Source organism: Pyxicephalus adspersus, chromosome 1 (genome assembly GCF_032062135.1).
Source record: "Pyxicephalus adspersus chromosome 1, UCB_Pads_2.0, whole genome shotgun sequence".
In the NCBI taxonomy this organism is placed as follows: Eukaryota; Metazoa; Chordata; class Amphibia; order Anura; family Pyxicephalidae; genus Pyxicephalus; species Pyxicephalus adspersus.
This window is the reverse complement of record NC_092858.1, coordinates 113,405,384-113,423,268: the sequence shown is the minus strand read 5'-3', so window position 1 is coordinate 113,423,268 and position 17,885 is coordinate 113,405,384. Positions and strand designations below refer to the sequence as shown.

The window sequence follows — 17,885 nt, the reverse complement described above, 5'->3', positions numbered from 1 at the left end:
TATCAGAAATTGCACATGTGATTTTATAATTCCAACATTCATAGCTGGGGTACAGAGATATTTTAGGGCTTCAACTCCACATTTATTTCACCAAGTTTATTGTTTGGGGGAATTAAAGCACACCTAAACTCAATTATCAGACTTAAAACTAGATCTATAATTACTTGCACTGGAATCCCTGCATCCATGAAAAATAAAACATCATTGAGATTGACCTTGCCATCATCAGGGAAAAAAGGCCTACACTTGCTGACCATGTGTTTCAAAACCACTCCTGCTGCTCTGACTGGTCAGAAAACTTTGTGGGTTTTTTTTTACTCATTGACTGAAGTCTTCTCCTCACTGCTGCAACCCCGGAAAGCCAAGGGAGAGGGGACAGAGTAATATTCAAAGTGTAAAAAAACTTAAAACCCAAATAGATCAGTATAATTAGGTTTATATCATCCATAAGCCCAAGTTTAAAGCACTCAGTAAGAAAATCTCCGAGCCTCCGGCCAATAAAATACTGCACAATAAAGTAAAATGACCAAATTGCACTCCAAATTTCTCTCAAGACTAGCAGTGAGTGGTGCCGTAGATAAGGTATTGCAGACTTGAAAGGCTGTAGATACAGAAATACCTAGCCACCTTTGTATGCCAGTGTTTTAATTAAGGTCCATGTTTGTTTTTTTACACGTTTAAAAAATGAACAATTTTCACAATAGACTGCAAACTGTTTTCATATTTAATAACAATATTATTAATGGTGAACAAAGGCATGGATAAAGCTCAATTGTGTCCCTAAAAAAAAAAGATTCTAAAATTTTCACGAAGAAGAAAATAATTCCACCGCAGTTTTGCCAATAACATTTTAAGAGTGAAAAATGCTAAATTCTATCAATTCTTAACCAGTTATTATACCAAACTGCAGAGCACGGTCATTAAAAAAAAAAAAAAAAAAAAATTAATAATAAAAAGAACATTAGCAGGTCATTTAGACAGAACATCTCAAACTGGCCACATTATACTCTTCATGTTATACTCCCAGAACCACAAACAACTGCAGTAACGGGAAAGTATATATACAGTCAAATGTTGCAATGTTTCCATCTGTTCCTGTGTTATTTGCTCCTGGTCCCAATTTGCTGGGGATGCAACATAAGAGATACATTGGGAACTTAATTTCACTTTATAAACAGTACATAAAAGGCCATTGCAAAACAGGACAGCGAGACCGCCAAGTGTAGACGAGACCCAATCACTGCAGCTGAAAAACAAACATAAAATATGGGTTACAATAATATTTTTATATCTCTACATCCACCATGTGATGTCATATTTAGAACGTGTTTCTAGTGTACAGTTGGCCCACTGTTTGTCAGTTGGAGGAGATAGCATCTCAGCTAGTCCTATTGTTTAGGCAAACATACCTTTTGACATGACTGACCAATGTCCATTAAAGTACAAGACTGCCATCTAGAGTATACAGAGAGGACTGCTTCCCTGAAAACAATGTAATGTTAAAATTTGCGGACCGACTGGATAAAGCCCAATTCCCCCTCCTTAGCATTGTTGTTTTTAGAAAAGTTGTGCTTGGTGTTCAAATAGACTGGATTGAAGCCTCTCTGGCTAAGGAATCCTTGTGTTCAATGATTTTTTTGAGGTCTGGGAATCCTATATTGCTTTACTGTCTTTAACTACTAGAACAAGAATTGTTTCTACTTTTGCTCAGACTACATGGTATGCCTACCCCTTGTTGGACAATGACCCACCAGTCCTATGTTAATGTTTATCTCTCCCAGTCTTTCACCTACACTACACATCTGAAATGGAAAGGGGGACTCAAGAGAAAGAGCAGTCTACAGCCAGGAAAAGCTGTAAATGGGACCACTGTGAAGATTTACCAGAAAAAGACTCAAGATCAAGTACCTGGTTTCCATGGCGATTGCTTAATGCCTTAAAGTCATTAAGGCATTAAGTCAGGCTGAGATCTGCGATGGGAGAGTGGGCCGGTTCTGGCATTAGATGTCACTCTGGGTTCAGGAAGTATCTTACCCTTTGAGTGACACACCGCTCCCAGCTTGTTCGCAGTCTGTGACAACCAAAAGGTTTGGCGACCACCGTTTTAGTTCTCTAAAGCTGTGTTCCTTGGACTTTATTTGGGGAAACAGACTAACAGTTAGCTAGTTAGCTATTTTGCTATACAAATTTAGTTTATCAATGCTGCAATTGAAACCAAATGTTATTTAGTGCACAAGAGCTGGAACCTTTGTTTTTTGTTAAATCCTGACTGTAAAGAGGATTCCTCTTTTCATGTGTGGTAACTAAAACTGTTAGAGAGAAAGTTATAGAGATCAAATAAAGTAGGAGAGAGTATTACCAGGTATGAAAGTGACAGTATTTTCAGAAGTGAAGTACAGAGAGTTTGAAAGTTAGAAGAAGTACATATAGAAAAAGAAGAGTGGTGGAGAAGACAGAAGGCAAAGGAGAGCACTGAAAGTGGTAAAACAGTTAGAATATGTGAAGAAATAGAGTGGTTATGGCAGTGAGTGAGACATGTAGGGCAAAAGAACAGAAGTTGGAGTTCATGTGAGATAACATGTATTTACTTTTGGTATAATTTGCTATTTTTTTCTGTGGTTACAAAGTCTATTAATAGAGACAACAAAAAATGATAAGGCCTATGATGGCTTCTCTATAATTGGTGATGTAAATACTTGATGGTTGCCAAGTATGCACTGGCCACACTCCTGGCACATTAACCAATAGGAATGCAGTCACTGTGTACAGAGTATCCATCTGATAGGTTAATTGGTAATTCATTAGTTAGTCATTCATAATACCCATGTTTGTTGGTTATATAGTGAGCATAGCATGCAAGTACTTCAATGTTTGTGTACAAAGGCCTTGACAAGGGGGAACACTGCATCCCTAAAACAGTGTTGGGTGGTGTAGAACCACAAAAAAGGAAAGCCATGAGTGTTGACATCTTTGCTTATTGTATTAGTATGGTGTTACTGTTGATGTGCATTAAGTACCGGTACTTGTTTATTTTTGTGAAGAGTTTGTGTGGGATAATATATATGGAAGATTTATGTTACTTAGAGAAGTCTGAATGAAAAAGTCTGAATAATCACCCACTGCCCCAGAAAATATCTATCAATGTATTTTGATATTTGCATAGCTCCTCCCAACAGCTAGCCCACTGCTTGCTTCAGGGCTAAGGGTTGTTGACAGGATGATTTTTTTTCAGAATGCCATGTACAGTATCCTGCTGCTTTCTCCCATCAGCTATGATCTGCCTGCATTATAAAGAGAAACACAGAGGCCAATTTATGGAATCACTTGGTCTAAAGTAGGGTATTGTAATAAAAATGTATAACAATAAAAAAGACTGCTTGAACAGGTAACGTATTGCTGTTGCAGTGCTCACTCACCTTTATAGAAAACTCCCCATACTCCTTTCTTTTCAGACAGAAGCCAAGTGCGTAATCGTGGCACCTTCTTGAAATAAGCGCAGGTGCAGATAAACAAAAGAGAAAAGACCAGGAGTCCATCCAGAGAATATGCTATCAAAAAAAACAAAATGCATATTTATCAAAAAAAAGTTTGAGGTAAGTTATGTTAATGCAGATCTGCAGTGGGAGCAAGCTCATTGAAAGAAAAAGAAAGTTATAAAGTTATTTTTTTAAAAATAAAACATTTGGTGTTTTTGGTGTGTGTGTGTGTGTGTGTGTGTACATTCATACTTCATTTTTTCAATACCATACAGTTAGCTGCTCCCTGGCAAATTACTGCTTTGACAGGTCAGTGCATTTGCATGTGTTGTCCTTGAGTTTTCTCTGGAGGAGGAAAATCAAACACATGGCTAGAAACTATTGAATCACAGCCAAACCATTTGCACAAAATGCAGATCCCAAATGGTGGAATGGGAGCAGCTGGGACCACATTTGAGCCTTTGCTGCAGTCAACTGAAAGTCCAAAATGGCTCGTATTCTCTTGTGACTTAGTCCAGGTTGCCAGCTCACATCATTGATCACAACAGCCACCTCTATAACACAGAAACAGGAAAAGACCCATACACTTAATCAGATCTTACTGTGCAGTTTTCACCACCCAGTTACCAACAGTCCTCCTCTGAAGCTTTTCCCTCCATACAGGATTATTTGTATTATCATGGGTGTTATTAAAAATGTAGCTACAGAGATCAATGAAGGCTCTTGAAGAATATGTAAAATTTAGATTCCGATGTAGAAAGCACTAACTATTCCTAGCACATGTGTTATGCAAGCGGGTGTGGACCCACTGTGCCACTGACTGGGTATACTCCAGAGGGGCGTGACTAAGCCGCTACCAGGTCTTCGCTAGAGCCTCTGATGGTGAGAATAGGCTTGGGCTGCGGGGTAGCTGCCAGGTGCCACTCCAGAGCAATCCCCAGGCCAGTGGCAGCTGACCACAGGAGTCAGGAAACCCGGTGCAAGCACCGAGGGGCTTGTGTGGCCAAGAAGTCTAGAAACAAGGATCCAAGATCAGGGTCAGGCGGCAATCAGGCAAAGTCCAAAAACGTAATCCGAGGTCAGGGTCAGGCAGCAAACAGGCAAAGTCCAAGAAACGTAATCCGAGGTCAGGGTCAGGCAGCAAACAGGCAGAGTCCAAAAACAGAGAAAACACCTTAGCACTGAGCGTTACACAGGGTAAACCAGAGATTGCTCAGGCAACTTCCTGTAGTAGGAGGTGCCTTTAAAAAACCTGCAGGAAACCAGCCATGGGCTGTAGAAAACAGAGGGCGTGTGTGTGTTACCTCATAGATTAGGAGAGACACACCCACGCCAGCTCAAACACCAGAGCAAGTCCCAGCATGAAAGAAACACAGGCATGGAACATAGGTAGTGGGTTACCTGAAAGATAGGACCCGGCGCCCGTGCCTGCAATTAGGAGCAGCGGCGCGGCACAACCTGCAGTGCTAACAACATGTGACTGTGCATTTTAAGCCAAAACTAGGTGTCTCTGCTTTTATGAGCAATAAAACAGCACAGCACCTATTCTCTAGTACTCATCTCAAGTACACAATGCTGGTTTTTGTGATTAATCATGCAAATATCAAAAAACATTGATGGGTTGGGTCAGTCAGAGGATATTCCTAGAAGTCTGCCTTGAGTAACAACCACATGCGGTCCTTTATTTTTGAAGGACCTGAAATCTACCGTAGTATGTAAAAGAGCTCTAGCTGACTTTATGCAGGTCTTAAATCACATTTGGGAAGCTCACAATGTTCACTGATATCAGACTAAATTATTTTCATACAAAAGAGGAAAGTGCATAAATGTACAGACAGAAGGGAAGGCTGACGTTCAGCTTTAAAACTCCTGTAATGTTTTTTGTTGTCCAAGAGATTACCTTTTCTTTCTTGTCCAGAAAATATAACAGGTAAGGGGGAATCTTCAAAATAGGAGAAATCCCTTCCTAGACAGAGGTCACCTGAAACAAGTGTCATTTATGGGAAGTTGTCCTCATCAGTAGTGTTCAGTAGCTCACTATTCGATTCATCAGCTATTCGCTCGAATAGAGCAAAATTATTCGGGTGGTCGAATGTCAAAGTCGAACACCATTAAAGTCAATAGGAGGAAAAATTCAGGTTTTTTTCAGGACTGTGTAGAGCTTCTACAGCCTCCAAACAGATGTAAAAATATACATTATAAAAGGATACATAAAAAGATACATAACACTATTACATACCCCTGTACTTCACATGAATATTAAAGAGCACCTGTCACATCAATATTAGGCTAAAGCTAGGTACACACTTCCAATAATTATTGTTAGAAAATGAACGATTACGACCGATTAACGATTATGCACGATTATACTTGAACAATCATTGTGCACAATTCTGTAAATGCTGTAACAATATGATCGTTCAAATATAATCCACCAACAGTGTCCACATGCTAGATACAATCGTTTGAACGAAGCAGGGAGGGACATGTAAAGGAGAAAGTGTGCCGCAGAAACATGCACGATCACTGAACGACCATACACACGATGGTCACTTTTTTTTGGCCAATCGGTTGTTCATCGGTCGTTTCTAAAGGTAATTATTGGACGTGTGTACGCACCTTTAGTCTACACGGATGTTTCCCCAGCGTTTAACCTGAGGGTTTTAAAGCCCATGTTTGAAGTCCCCATGCATTCCCATGGGCTAATCTACACTAGGACTTTTCCTTCAGGCACGTTTTTGAGCGTTATCTTAAACGTTGCTTGCAACGTTTAAAAAATTAAAACGCTGGATAAACGCGGGAAAAGGCTTTTATTGAACTCAATGGAGGCTTTTTCAAGAGTTTTTAAGCTTTTATGAAAGCTTCTATTGAAAACAATGGGGGCTTTTATAAACGTTTTTAGCAGGACTTTGGAATCTGGAAGTCCCCTTTAATAGGGAGACTCCCAGATCTCCACCACCCCACCCTGGGGAATGAGTACAGGGGTACATAAAACCCCTTACTCATTCCCTGAAAGGGTTAAAATATATTTAAAAAATAGGATGAGGTTTTAATGTTAAATTATTTTATTAAATGCGTGTGTGTTTGTGTAACTAAACTTTTTTTTTTTTACAGGTTATCCCAATGACAGGATGATTTCCAGGGCTGCAATGAACACAGTGAGGGATCGCAGGGCACTAGGGGTTAAATGAGGACAAGCCTCTCTATTCACCCCTAGTGCTCTGTGACTGGCTGAGGTTTTATGTTTCTCAGCCATTCAGCACTAGACATGAATGAGGAGACTTGTGCCCATTCATCTCTAGTGCTCAGTGATTGGCCTGAGTGTTGGTGGATGTGAGTCTAACCATTTATGTAATATCGTTTTCTTAGCCACCAAGGAAAGAATATCTAACAAATTTCAGCCACCTTTAGTAATTCTTGCCCCTTGTAAATTAAATGTACCTAAGATGGCCCATTTCGGGGTCAATGGAACATAGGTAATCAAAAAAGGAGTAGCATAATGGGCGACCTCTTGCCAGAAGTTTTTAATCTTCCAGCAATTCCAAAAGGTATGGTACAAACCTGCCTGAGGGTGAGCATATTTAGAACAATCAGAAGTGGAGGCATAGCCCATCAAGTATGTACGGTATGGGGGGTTATACACCCCATTGTAAATTCTAAGTGTCATTTCTCTATACATTGCAAAAGGGAGAGTAAACCACGCCCTTGAAAATGCTTTCAAAATATCAGTAGCTGTTTTATTGGGAAAATGATTAGACCACTTAACCAAACCTGTTTTTCTGGAAGAATAGTCCAGAGCTAATGTAATGGTTTCGTAATTTTCAGCGATAGCCTTTCCAGAGGGATTAGCTTTTAAGAGCAAATTATCCAATAGGTTCTTCCAGTCCTTAGCCGAAAGGGACATAAGTACCCCCAATGTATATGATTGTAGCTGCATAAAAACAAATAGCGCTGATCTCAAAAAAAGGGAAGGCATCTACCGCAGCTTCATACTGAAGAGGCTGCTTTGTAGGGACATCCACCAAAGATTTGATTGTTAAAGTATGAAAAACTTTTGTAGTAAGGAAAAATATGATAAGTGAGGAAGATCCCAGTTACCCCAATAGGGCAAAATGAGAGATGAATGGCTATTTAAAAGGTGTTTTCCTCTTACCTTATGCCAAACCAACCAACAAGAAAATAATAACGGATTTGACACTACCTCCTCAGGGAGCAATTCCTTATGCATATGAAGAACGTACTTTAGAATATTATTTGGTATAAATTGTTGATCCAATTCAGAGTCAGAATATATAGATGTGTCATGTAGCCAATCCTTAACATATCGTAAAATAGAAGCTGCAACGTACAATTCAATATCAGGAAAATTTCCCCCCCCATTCCGGGTTGGTTGTTGTAGACCATATAAACTCAATCCTGTACCATTTACCCCCCCCCCCCCCCCATATAAATTTAGAAAATAATTTATATATGGTCTTGAGATCAGATTTCTTGATTACTAAAGGCAAGGATTGAAGAGTATAGAGAAGTCTAGGGAAAACAATCATTTTTATCAAACGTATCCTTCCTAGAAATAAAAGCATCAATTTGGACCAGTTACCTAGTTGGTCACTCAGAGATCTAAAAATCGGTGTTATATTTTGCGAGTACAATTTGTGAGGGTTCTTAGTAATCTGCACACCTAAGTATTGAATTTTCTCTCTACACCATATAAATGGAAAATCTTTACTCCATGTAGGTCTCACAAAATTGGTTAAATATAATCCTTTTGATTTATCCAGATTAATGCTATAACCTGACACAGATCCAGATTGTGTAATTAAATCTAATATGGGTGTCAGAACAATTCTTGGGTTAGATATGAAAAGTAACAAATCATAAGCAAAAGCAGTTATTTTTAAGCCACTGGATCCTATTTGTATACCTTCAAATTCTGGTAGATCTTCCAAAAAGAAGACAACTGCTTTGTTTCATATAATGGTGAGGAATGCCACCTAGGAGTCGTCATGGAGGCTGGTTTAAGAATGTATCAAACATAGTGTAATACCCAAAAAAGAACTGTAGCTCTCCCAGCCAGCAGCTACAGATTTAAAAAAAAGTCAAAAATTGTGTTTACAGCCTTTGGAAACAGATAACCATAATGAACAGTAATGTCTGCAAAATTACACTGTCTATAGAGAACACAATGCCAGTGGACAATAAATAACAAAACTGATAACTGATGTAACCTTGTATAAAACATTATTCATCCATTTTTTTACAATACTTAAGGAACACCTGCTGTCGGGATACACCGACAGAGGGGCACAGCACTTGTACATATTGCAAAACATATGTAAACATCAAAAGAATTTGCAGCATAAATATCAATAAACTAATGATTTGGAATGTAAGGCACATATAGGAAAAGAAAAAAGGAGTCCAATGAATTTCCTTATCAATTAGTGTCCCTGCAAAGATGAGTAGACAATTGAAGAATATCAACCGCATTCACAGGATCTTCAATTTGGTCCCCCCTTGCCATAACACCTTCAATTTGGCTGGGTAAAGCAGGGAAAAACGTAGTCCCATATCAACTAGTCTCTTACAAACTGGAGCAAAACTCTTCCTCTTTTGTGATACTGCAGCAGAGTGGTCCTGGAATATCAGGATCCTATTACCTTCCACCTGAACATCACAAACTTTTCTGTAGGCACCCAAGGTAGACTCTTTATCAGCAAAGTAAAAATACTTGGCGATTACAGGAGGTGGACGTTAGTTCACATTTTAACGTTCTGGTCCTATCCTATGAGCTCTCTCGATATTGCGATTTGTGCCAGGAGGCAGATTCAATGCCATCATCATGGGGAGTAGTAAGAACATGAACTAGGTCTTGGCCTTTTGAAGGTTTCTGGAATTCCTATAAAACATAAGTTAGATCTTCTATTGTGATTTTCCAAATCCTCTAATTTAGTCTCCACCGAGGTACGTATGGTGCCTTGTGCAGCAATTTTAGTGTTAGATTCCAGAAGTTGGTCCTCCAGGTCACTCACTATCTGCTCCAGCTCAACAATAGATTGTGTGTTGGAGGAGATATTTGCTAAAGCAGTTTCTGTGGATTTTTGCAAAGAATCAAATTTATTTTCAAAATATGGAAGCAGAACCTTGGAAACTTCAGAGACTATCATTCACAATGTGCAGGCATTGACTCTGCGCCCTGATCTTCCCCCTCCGAATGTTTCCTGGAGCGTGTAGATTGTGATAGGGAAGGAGATGGGGAGGAAGGGGAGTCAGGCGGAAGTTTAACTTTTTGTTTGTTGGTGTGCTTGCCCATAGAGGAGGAATGTCTCCCAACGTATTTGTCCATAGCAATATAAGTAAGATGTTATATATATTAAAATAGGGTCACTGATGATGCACTTACAGCTTCAGTCCAATTTAAAATACTGATAAAGAGGACAAAACAAAACCCTGTACAACAGGATATATGGTCTCCAGGTTATTCAATAAACAGATAGAAAAAGAGATTCTGCGGTTTCCCTTGCCCATTAAGTTTAGAGGTTTAAGGAACAGTCACTTACTTGTAGGGCACAATCTGTTGAACCACCCAGGGTACTGCAATGAATGATTGAGCAATTCCCTGTTTTGCCTTAAGCAGGATGGAGAGAAAAGTAATAAACCGCCTCTCCAGTATAGGATTTCCCGCTCTGAATAATATAGGGGTCCACCAAACTGTCCAAAAATATATATTTTATTATATAATAATATATAATTATATAATAATATATATCACCGCCAATTGTTACACTTCAGCAGCTTTTTTTATGTCATAGACACCTGTTTACAGAGCCAGAACAGTGTACTCTGCATCCAATATGGCCGCCACTGACCATGCGGTCTGGAAAAACGGCGCCGGCTCTGGGGTGTTTGTGCGGCGTGAAAGCCGCTCACTGAAAGCTCCCACACTGCTCGGATGCTCCCTGCACTAGCCCCCATCGTCCTGAGAGGTGATAGGCAACGGATCGCGTAGATTAAAGTCGGATAAAGTACCGATTTCAGGGAGCTCTGCTAAAATGCGGCGGCTCTTCAGGCTTCGCCCCCGGAAGTCCAACTGTAATTGTTTTTAACCCCCCTAGCGTTCTAATTCAGTCAGTTTTTTATGCAAAAAGTGATCCTATTTTTTTTTTGCATTGAAATTTTTGTTTATATTGTGGGCCTGTATTTCTTAGGATTAACTCCCAGGTAAAAAAAATTATATTTATTTATTAAAATATAATCATAAATTATAATAATTATAAAAAATACTGAAATAATAGACCCCAACAATGTAATTTATCAAAAATTTCTCACTGAAATTTGTCCAAACAAAGGTGCAATATTATTGATAAATAATAATATAAATTAAATGTACATTTTAGAAAAAAAATATATACATTTTTAGTAGACATCCCGTGTGTGATAGATTTTGAAGCAGGGTGCTGCACAATGTCCAACATCACAGTCAGGACAGTAGAACCTGGTTTCCTTTCTGATCTTCCTTCCCCAGTCATCAGTCTTTGTGCAGCAAAACACACACATCCTTGTAGGTGCTGCCTTTTTCTGGGTTGGTGGGATGTATTAAGTGAAGTGACAACCAGTCAGGCGTTCTGGGTGGACAACGGTTGGAGCACGATGTCCAGGTCTATTCATAGCCCCTGATGGTGTTTGGTGGTTCTTGACTATGGATGCAGAAACTTGCAAAATGAAGTCTGGATTATTCACAGGCCTCCAACTATTTTTTCTGTACAGAATGTAGGCATTCCATAGGCACTGCTCAACTAGATGCCTGAAAATCTTCTTGTAGTACTTCCTTTGCTGTTTCCTCATCGCTGGGTAGAATGTCATAGCTTGGTCAGCTCTGTCGACACCTCCCATGGTGGTGTTGTAGTCTATCACCACCTGTGGCTTCATCACTTCTTTCCCCATGTTTTGTGTGTACCAGAACGGTGGAGATATTATGGACAGTACTCACCAGGCATACATCTTTTGTGTCACGCCATCTCAGGGACATCATCTTGCCTTTTTGCCAGGCAACAATTTCTCCTGGCCATTAGCCATTAGACTTTCGTCAATACTGATGTCTCTGTCTAGCACATAGTCTCCTGGAAATTTTTTAGAATCGTTTGAGAAACTTCCCAAATTTTCTTCCGTTTTGGTGCAATATGGGTAGTCTCATCAAATTCTTCATTGTTTGCAAAGTGCAGGTACTTTATGATGAGGAAAAATCGGTATCCTGGCTGTGCCAAAGAATAGAGTGGCAAGCATTTCATTCTTGGACCAGTACCACTTCTGCACGGGTTTGCCCACAACTCCCTGTAGGATCACCAAGCCTAAAAAAATGTCTTCCTTGCTCACAAGTTCCCACTTTCTGCTTCTTGCAAACCTCAGGTGTGGAGCACCTTGTTGTTGTCCAGCGTACCTGCATAAAACAAAATAAAAAAGGTATTTTAAGATATGTTCTTATATAGTGTGGTGAAGGTTGCAAGTAATATGTTATGTGCAAACACAGAGCATCTTACCTGTTTGTCTCCGCAACAATTTTTTCGATAACTTCATCGGTCAAAAACAACTTCAGGTATGCCAGGGGGGTGGCGCATTCAGCCTCAATTTTCATCCCAGGTGCGCCATTTAATGGAAATCTTGGTGGTGCTGCTTAGTCCGCATCAAGGTCAGTGGAGCACCATGTGCGCACAGCACTGACCTCAGGTTCAGAATCATGGCTCAGTTAACTTTCGCTGTCTGATGACAAATTTCCTGGTGAATCACTATCGCTCGATTCCACAAGGGACTCCAAATTGCTATCGTTGCTTTCAAGTTCCTCTAAAACAGCGCTTGCACCAGTGTGATGCCTTTTGGATGCCATGTGGTCAAGTATCCAGTAATCAGTCAGGAACAATCAAGGTCAAAAACAAAGTGATCAAATGATAAATTCAGGAAGTGATTTATAAGTCATCAAAAGGTCAGGGCTAATAGTGGGCAAAATGTAAATTTAGGGCACTGGGCAATGATGCTTGGTGCACTAAAATGTGTATTTTTACATTTATTATATGTATTTTACTGTAAAAAAAAAATATTTATTTCCCGCCTCTAGAATCCACCACTCCACAGCATCACCGGCATCACAGGGATGTCCCGCCCTGCCTCACCCCCTGGATTGACAAACGGCCAGGAGGATGCGAGCATCACAACTTCCAGGTGATGCAATCAGCAATAGTGAATTCTGGGGGTGATGCCAGCGGTGATTTCCTGCTGGCATCACCCCCAGAATTCACTATTGCTGATTGCATCACCAGTTAGATGTGATGCACAATGCAGAAGTCCTGCATGGTGCATCGCATCTAACTGAAATTTGGCGCAGCGTGGCTGGGACACGGGAGGCATTTAAAATCAAATTACTCAGTAATCTGCCTTTAGATTTACCGCCCAGCCACCCCTCCCGACGGACAGACGCCCCAGCATCACAGCGGGATCGTTAGATCGCCGCTGGAGCGCGGGGCGCAAGCAAGAGGGGCTTTTAAACTTACCGCTTTTTGCAAGTGGGTTCCACCCCCAGTCACACTCGGGATTACCGCTAGGTGGGTTAAGCAGTTCCTTTCTATGAATTGTTGATCAGTTGAAAGTGCCTGCCACTTTTGCAGAGAAGGATCCTCATTCGGGTACGTTTTTCTTTGTATGTGTATATTGTTTGTTTTGCTTCATGTGCACTCATGTTTGTATGCATTTACATGTGTGTACATATACAAGAGAAATTAGAGGAAGAAATAGGCAAAGATGTTTTTTTTGGCATGTTGCTTAACATCCTTTAAATTGAAAAGATTGCCTATTTCTTACTATGATTTCTGATGTCATGAGCCTGGCTCAAAGCATCATTCATGGGTGATATTGCTTCTGGTTAAAGGAAGAATCCATTGTGGACTAAGGTCTAAAATGGCATTCGAACCTGCATAAACACCCTGAAAGGCTATAAAAGCAAGAAAATATGTTTGGCACAAACTGGTTTTGTCCCTGGAAGTTTTATATACTAGTACTATTTGAATTGTGTAAAGACCTAAATAATGCATACAATCCAGTATTTAATGAGTAAAATTAGGCTGAGCAACAACAGAGCATCTGTTTATTTCTAGGAGTGCTTGACCCTGCTTGTGAGCTTGTCAATAAATGGGGTTTAACACACATCAAGTGTGTTAGAATAAGTATACAACGGAGCTGGACAGCTAATTGACAACCTGTTTGGACAGCAAGTGGAAGTGTGCTTGTATACAATAGGGCTAAGATCAGGCAGCACAGCACAATGAGAATAAATCTAAAACACTACTACAAATAAAAAGAGGATTTCTGTGGAACAATGATAGCAAATCAACATGAGTAAGAGAAAACTACAGTCTATTAAGCAATCGTCAGACTATTAAAATAAATAAAAAATGAATATGTACATAATACATTCAAATACAAATATGTGACAATCTTACTTTGAGAATAGGACAAAGGCAATGAGGGGGGTCAATTAGCAGTTTGAAGTGGAAACCATGCATAGATTTGTACTTAATTATTTGTAGATAAAATGACAAAAAATTGCTGAAGAATTGCTAAACAACAGAAACCGTAATTAGAAACCAGACACAAAAACATTGGAGCAACAGATGAAGCTAACAATAATTAGGATCACAAAAATATGAATACCATACAAGCAAACTTACTTGATTAATCCCCGCTCCCCTCCCCTACCCCACACACACAAACCAGTCCAGTTAAAATAGTAAAAATGAAAATGCATATATATTTATATACATTTAAATCTATTTTGGCATACACATACAAGTGAAATCACTAAATGTTCCTTAAAACATGAATTTTAACATCTTTGCCAACAATCTCTGTTTAAAATACAGTGGTACCTCGGTATAAGTCTGCTTTGGAAGTCCAACTTGGTGTAAGTCCTGTTTGGACAAAATTTTGCTTGGTATACAACCTTTCTGCTAGAACTTGTATGGGTCAAAATGAGTCATAACACCGCACTCTACTCTTATTTACCTCTCTCAAGACAAAGCCACGACTGCCCACGAGCGTCAGTACGCCAGTTGCTAACATTCAGGGAACAACCCGCGCTATAACTTTCTGAGAATTACATACCATCTCCTCCTCCTCCCTTCTTAGCACCAGCCTAGTAGGTACTCGACTCTTCTCAGTAAGGTAAAGGGAGGTTAAATTTTCATATATTTCATCCAATTGCTTTTGTATTTATGTGTTTTAATATTAAGCAGTGCTTAAATTATTTCATACAGCCCCATCAATGTATAATATGCCAATAGCAATAGGATTTTTTTTCAGGGGAACAGATTCATAATTTTCCTTGTATTTCTTATGGGAAAATGTGTTTGGTGTAAGCCCTGTTTAGTATAAATCCAAGGACCTGGAACAGATCAAGGACTTATACCAAGGTACCACTGTATTAGATTTCTCAAAAGCCAAACTAGAATGAAATTTGAATCAGATCCAAAATGCTTTTAAATTTTTTTTTAACATTCTTACTATTGTGTGATGAGATGACATATAATATAAAGTGCTAATTATTATATATACAGTTTGATATAATTTAGTTTCCAGTGTTGCAACCAAAGTATCAAAACAACAACTGCAACAAATCAAAGTATAAATGAAGACATTTTGTGAATCAGTATGTGCTTGCACGGAGGTGGTGTGAGTCCTGAGAAGGTCCAAGGCACAGTGTCTAGGAAGTAAACAGGTTTTCTCCAGAGACTCTGATGGTGAGGATTTTGCAGGTTACTGCCAGGTTGCGGCCTTTGGGCACACTAGGGTGGGCAAAGCATGATGCCAAATGACAACGTAGAAGGATAGTCAAGGAAAGCCGGGGTCAAGTCAGGCAGCAAGCAAGAGAGGTCAGGTCACCCACTAGGGGTCAACAGCCAGGAAATCCAAGAGACAGAATGCAGTGACACAATGCCACTGCTATCTCAGGGAACACAGGAGGCACTGGCAGCAACAGGAGGTACAGGTGATGCAGGGATATCCACAGCCAGACTGGAACAGCACAGAGAAGTTGGCTGGGAATGAACAGACTGGACAACGAGGGGTTAACGCAGGAGCTGGACACAGGAAACACTGGATTAGGCAACAGGTGAACAGGAACTAGATTAAGCTCAAGCCACTTAGTGAAGACTTGTTGCATGAACACAAAATGCAGTCTGTGAGCAAGCTAAATAGGCAGGGCTGATCAGGAGGGTATTTTCTGATTGGCCAGCGGATTGGATGGAGTTGATAAAGCTTGGAAACAGAGCCACGTCAAGCATCAGAAATGTCTGCATGCGCAGGATAGTGATGCCTGTGCTTTAGTGAGGAACAGGTAAGTGTGACAGTATATTTTAACATAAAAATGTAGCACAAAAAAAAAGATCAAGCACTAAAGATTCAAATTGACGTGTAATGGACTGTAAGTGCACAAAGAACATGGACCAGGTGAGCGCTAATTAATTGCTATGTCCTCACCATCAACAGCTTAACAGATCCTCCTGAAAATTATTCGCCTTAATTGGCGAAATCTCAACCCCACTGCTCATTTATCAATGCTGTAAGCTAGCAGGCGACTGCACTAGCACTCAGCTCGCGGTAATGGGCCGTGTCCAACGGATCGTATATGCGCGTGGCAAGCTTAAGCACATTTGCTTGATAAATCAGTCCCAATGAATCATCCCAGCAGGGACAAAGACAGCAATCTTTTCCTACCCTATCCCAAACTGGGGAAAAAAAAGTTTGTTTTATTTATTTAACCTAAAAAGCAATGGGAGATATTGGCACTGATTTGTTAAAGCTCTCCAAGGCTAGAAAGGATAGACTTTCATCAGTGAACCTGGGTGATCCAACAAACCTGGAATGGTCTTCAAAGTAATTTGCTAGCAATTTTTGACTCGGATCCCTTCCAGGTTTGCTGGATCACCCAGCTTCACTGATGAAAGTGTATCTTCTCCAGCCTTGGAGAGCTTTAATAAATCAGACCCATAGTATTTTCTTGCCTAGTAAAGAGTGATGTATAGTAATACAGGGCCAGAAAAAAGATATTTGGAAATGAATGATCGTCATCTATTTGCAGAATTTACTGCCAATAAATTGGTTCAAAAGTTTCATTGGGTCCTGACACTTGGGCAGTGGTCAGGTTCTAGTGGTGCTATTGTTTTGGTGACACAGGTTGTCATACTTCAGTGTTTTGGAGACTCCAAATTACTATATACCCGGCACTGTGTCAGACTACCCTGTGCACACCACAACGCAGTGCTTTCACCATGAAGCTAATGTTGGTACTCATTTTTGTTTGGCATCATAACTTCTGTAAACAAATAATATAAACATTAGCAATTTTCCATTGTATATGTTCCTGAGTAATCTGTTAATTACAAGGTTGATGCTTTGTCAAGCAAATATATAAGATAGATCTGCTGTTGGACTGTTGCTTGTGGAAACATCATGTCAACATTATCCTGATTTGTCAAATACTAAACCTATGTACACCCTGGCAAGAATTGTCAGAAGGAGCAAAATAACTATGCAAACAGTGCTGAGTGTTCTATGGAGAGGAGAAACAGGAAGCCGCCAGGTGTCGGCCAATCGGTTCATTGGGGCACTAATCACTGGAGTGACAATGAGGACAGATGTACAGACATAGCTTTATATGTCCAGCTCAAGTTCCTGAAAGCCTGTGCATTACATCTATATTGGATAAGTTATAAGGAATGAGACAGCAAAGAAATGATAACATGGCAAACCCATTAGCCATATCAGGGTTTTATTAGGACATGGCTGCACTGCTCTCTTTATTATTATTATTATTATTAAACAGGATTTATATAGCGCCAACATATTACGCAGCGCTGTACATTAACTTTAGATAACACCTCCTTTCCCCACACTGGCTCTCATACAAATTGCCCTACAGCACAAATGGTATTGAAGGCTGGAAACTGCAGGCAATGCTGGCAAAATAAATGCTGTTCTTCGACATATACAGTTCTGTGACAGTATCAGGAAAGTGCCAAATACCCCTTAGCTGCTCCACACACCTAAGGGTAACCCCTGTCTGACCACCCGTGTGACCCGGCGCACCCCGGTCCTTAGCACATTTGCTACATCCTCTACAAACCCCCGCCTGTTGAATCCCCGGCCCCCCAGCTGCCCTCTCACCGTTAGTCATGGTGAATGTGGACACAACTTTGCTGCCAGCAATCTTCCGGGTACACCTCACCAAAACATCCAGAAGTGACGTCACTATGACACGTGGCTCCTTTGGTCACATGGCGCCAATGCCGAGCGACGTGAGAGGAAGAGGAGATAAAAGGAGGGCGCGAGAATTGAACAGCCGACAGGTGAATGGCGAGCACAGGG

General features: G+C 40.2%; 1 protein-coding gene across 1 annotated transcript; it reads right to left on the bottom strand.

The window, feature by feature from the left end:
- Positions 1-703: 703 nt before the first annotated feature.
- TMEM167B (transmembrane protein 167B) lies at positions 704-17,776 on the bottom strand. The gene is made up of 3 exons (XM_072424252.1): positions 17,685-17,776; positions 3,417-3,548; positions 704-1,246 (listed from the first exon to the last, which is right to left on the bottom strand). The coding sequence occupies exons 1-3, from the start codon at positions 17,692-17,694 to the stop codon at positions 1,164-1,166; spliced, it is 225 nt and encodes a 74-aa protein (XP_072280353.1). The 5' UTR covers positions 17,695-17,776; the 3' UTR covers positions 704-1,163.
- Between the last annotated feature and the right edge of the window lie 109 nt (positions 17,777-17,885).

Bases quoted from the DNA above. Each gene is read 5' to 3' on its own strand.
- TMEM167B (XM_072424252.1), bottom strand. The intron at 1,247-3,416 runs GTGAGTGAGCAC...TTTGTTTTTCAG, and splicing joins ATGGGGAGTTTTCTATAAAG to CTGCAGTGATTGGGTCTCGT.